Source organism: Fukomys damarensis, unplaced genomic scaffold, assembly GCF_012274545.1.
Source record: "Fukomys damarensis isolate Sample0158 unplaced genomic scaffold, DMR_v1.0_HiC HiC_scaffold_4, whole genome shotgun sequence".
NCBI lineage: Eukaryota > Metazoa > Chordata > Mammalia > Rodentia > Bathyergidae > Fukomys > Fukomys damarensis.
The window spans coordinates 7875336-7878846 of NW_022900916.1; the positions used below are offsets into that span (position 1 = coordinate 7875336).

A 3511-nucleotide genomic window follows, 5' to 3' on the forward strand; every position below is an offset into this window, starting at 1 on the left:
AAAAAAAAAAAAAAAAAAACAGAGAATGTCTGAAGTCTCACTTGAACATATAATCATTTCTCCTACCCAGTTATTTATTTCATACTGTCTGTTCCAATAAAGTGTGTTATCAAGTATGTTTGCATAACTTAAGCTCCAAATTGTTAGGTGTCTGGTTTAATTTTTCAAACTTTCTCAATTTTCACGGTTAGATTGCATGACATTTTTATTCTAAGAACATTTTCTTTGTATGAAAAGACCAACTGTCACCACATAGCAGTTCATCGCTTCCCAAGTAAAATGTTCCTACTCAGCATTAGTCTGATACGAAGAAAGTGGGTAGATGGGGAAAAACAGGAAAACAAATCCTCTTTGTCATGTTAGGCCACGGAGATCTGAGATCCTGGCTTACTCACAAACTCACACTTTCATTTCTTTTCTTTTCTTTTTTTTTTTTTACTGTGACCTACAAAACTGTTCAATTTGTGCTTAATATTCAATCTTAATTCATTAACAGAAGACCTTAATTATCTTACCTCAATTCCAACATTGGTGATTTTACAACAGTCAGATAAAGAAAGTTCCTTCAGTTTCTTATGTCTGGAAAGTGCTATCAATCCCTAAAAATATAGAAATTATCTTGTAATTATAGTTTAGTATGGAAGGTATAGTTTAATAATCAGTTGTTCAAACTAATAGCATAAAATATTTGTGCAAACTAAGAAAACAGTTTTGTTCTTATATTTCTTTACATTTAGGTATAAAACCACTTTGGATAGAAAATGTCAATAAGTACAAATTTCAGGTTCTCTCTATTGTTGTACAAAAAAGTTACAGAATTTCAGAGCCAGAAAACTTCTTAGTTATTTTGTGGGCCAGGGATTTAGCTGAGTGGTGCTGCCGCCTGCCTCGCAAGCTCAAGGTCCCCAGTTTGCTCTCTGGTCCCAAAAGAAAAAGTTATTATGTTGCTATATGTTTCCAGATAAATGCTATCTGAATCAAAACAAACAACTCTAACTCACAACTTTATTTTGAAAATACTTTACATGGCTAATGAATCTATTTATTAATAAATTCTTATTTCAAACCAAAAAATCTCAAAATCCATAGTTTATTTTTATAATTCTGAATAAGAGAAGGGGAATGATCTTTATATAAAGACAGATCATCACTCATTAATAGCCCACTGCCTTTCCAGGTTTAAAGCTTTTATTTTTAAATACTGGGGATCAAATTTGGGACTTTGCGCTTACAAGGCAGGCAGCAGAATCACTCAACTAAACCCCCAGGCTAAAGCTTTTTTTTTTTTTGTAGTTAAAAAAATAGACTTCACCTTTCATTTTTCATGTGTGGTTGTGCTGCCTTGTTTCTCCATACTTCCCCCCAAGCTGGCTGGCCCAACCCTCAGATAAGGAATTGACAAATGTGGTTTGTAGATGCTGTCCTCTTGTTTCCCACTTAGGGTCACGTTACTTTTATAATTCCACAGGATAGCCTTCCTAAACCCGGTGGATAAGAACAGGGGTTTCATTTTTCTTTTCTTTCTTTCTTTTCATCCCATGATCCCAGAGCCAGCTGGCAGGAAAAATGTTAGAAATGACTATGGACTTGTCCTTTTTATATTTTATTTGCTGGCCTGCTTACATTTTATTGGTCTGAAATGTAACATTTAGGCTATAATTGAAGATATATTATGTAATATTAGATCCTACATTTTTCCCAGATGCAGAGATTAAAGTCTTTCATTTAAAGAAAAAGCAAAAACAAAAGTCCAAACCAATGGAAAAAGGGCTTGACTTAAGCCACTGCTTAAACTGTGATTTCTAATTTTGCCTAACAGTTCTGTACACCAACTAAAAATAAATTCACTTTGTTCATTCTTTTAATTTTATTGTGACTATGGATTCTTTTGTTAGGAACACATTATGTTTTTTGCTTGCTTGTTTCAAAACAAAGGATGATCAAACCCTGTGGAGCTGCTGTATGAGTTCTGGGTTCCAGGTGTGGATGCTATTTTATTCATGCTGCAAAACTGAGTGAGTTTAGATATTTCCCCAGTGGAAACCAAACTGAACAAAAATACCAATAAGCAATGCCAAGTTTATCTCTCTGCTCAATACTAACAGAAAGTATGCTTTCTTATATGGGAAATTTGTTCTATGAAATTATCTCTAAGGTTTTCATTTCGATTTTACTTTTATGTAGCCGAATCAGAACTTCTTTCCAGTTTCCATCTTTTACTAGTGCATACTTGCAGTGCATAATGATTACATTCACTGTTGGAAGTTGGCACATGCGCATAACACATCTTAATTCTTCTTTCATCCCCTTACCCTCCCTTGTCCTTCTCCCTTCTTCCTCCATCTCTTGATCCCCCAAATTTTTAAGGGCAGCTGCAAATAGAGTGTATTTACTAAATATAATGTTATTAGCCTATATGCTACTTAGTGCTTTAGTAAAAAATTAAAATATTGACATGAAATGCTGCAACTAATCACTATAATTGTTCATGTTAAAAACATAGACTCAAATTGAATTGACTAACATCATTAGGCCTTAGATAAACCCACAATGAGATGCCACAGTAAATTTATCAGGATGGATATAACTTAAAAAGTGTTGGTGAGGATATGGACAACTTGGGCACCCTCCCTTACTGCCGGCAGAAATGTAAAGTGGACCAGCCACTCTGGTAAATAGTCTGACAGTTCCTCAAAAAGTAAAGAACAGCATGGTACTGTCAGAGAAATAGACACGTAGACCAGTGGAATAGAAGGGAAGGCACAGAACAACCCCATGCAACTACAGCCATTTGATTTTTGACAAAGGCCCAAAAACATATGCTTGAGGAAAGACAGCCTCTTTAACACGTGATGTTGGGGAAAGTGGATATCCACATGCAGAAAAGTGCAACTAGATTCTCTCACACCTCCTACTAAATCAGATCAAAACAGATCAAAGACCTAGATATGCAGCCCAAAACTTTGAAAGTTCTGGAAGAAAATATAAGAGAAACACTTGAATCCATAGGCACAAGCAAAGACTTTCTGAATAGGACTTGAGTAGCACAGGATATAATATTAAAAAATCAACTTGACTACATCAAATTAAACTTCTGCACAAAAAAGAATCAACTGAGTGGACAGAGAACCTACAGAATGGGAGAAAATCTTTACTAGCTATTTGTACAAGAGAGAATTAATATCTACAATATATAAAGAACAAAAAACATAATACCAAGAAAACCAAAGAGCCCAATCAATAAGTGGCCAAATGAATTAAGCAGACACTTCTCAAAAGAAGTTCAAATGGCCAATAAACGTCCAACATCTTTAGCTAGTAGGAAATTTAAATCAAAACTACATTGAGATTCCATCTCACAGCAGTCAGAATGGCTATCATCCAGAATGAAAAGGAGGGGGCCGGGGATTTACCTCAGTAGCACCACACCTCCTTGCAAGCGCAAGGTCCTGAGTTCGATCCCCAGTGTGTGTGTGGGAAATGCCAAAAAAAAAAAAAAAAAAAAAGTCAA

At 35.1% G+C, this 3511-nt stretch overlaps 1 protein-coding gene across 8 annotated transcripts in view; it reads right to left on the reverse strand.

Moving 5' to 3' along the window:
* Fbxl13 (F-box and leucine rich repeat protein 13) overlaps window positions 1-3511 on the reverse strand; it is a 273523-nt gene that overhangs the window by 100474 nt on the left and 169538 nt on the right. For all 8 annotated transcript variants that reach the window (XM_033756570.1, XM_033756578.1, XM_033756577.1 and 5 more), the window contains one exon: window positions 516-599. In XM_033756570.1, the coding sequence (XP_033612461.1) occupies window positions 516-599 (84 nt within the window). The remainder of the gene's footprint in view (window positions 1-515; window positions 600-3511) is intronic.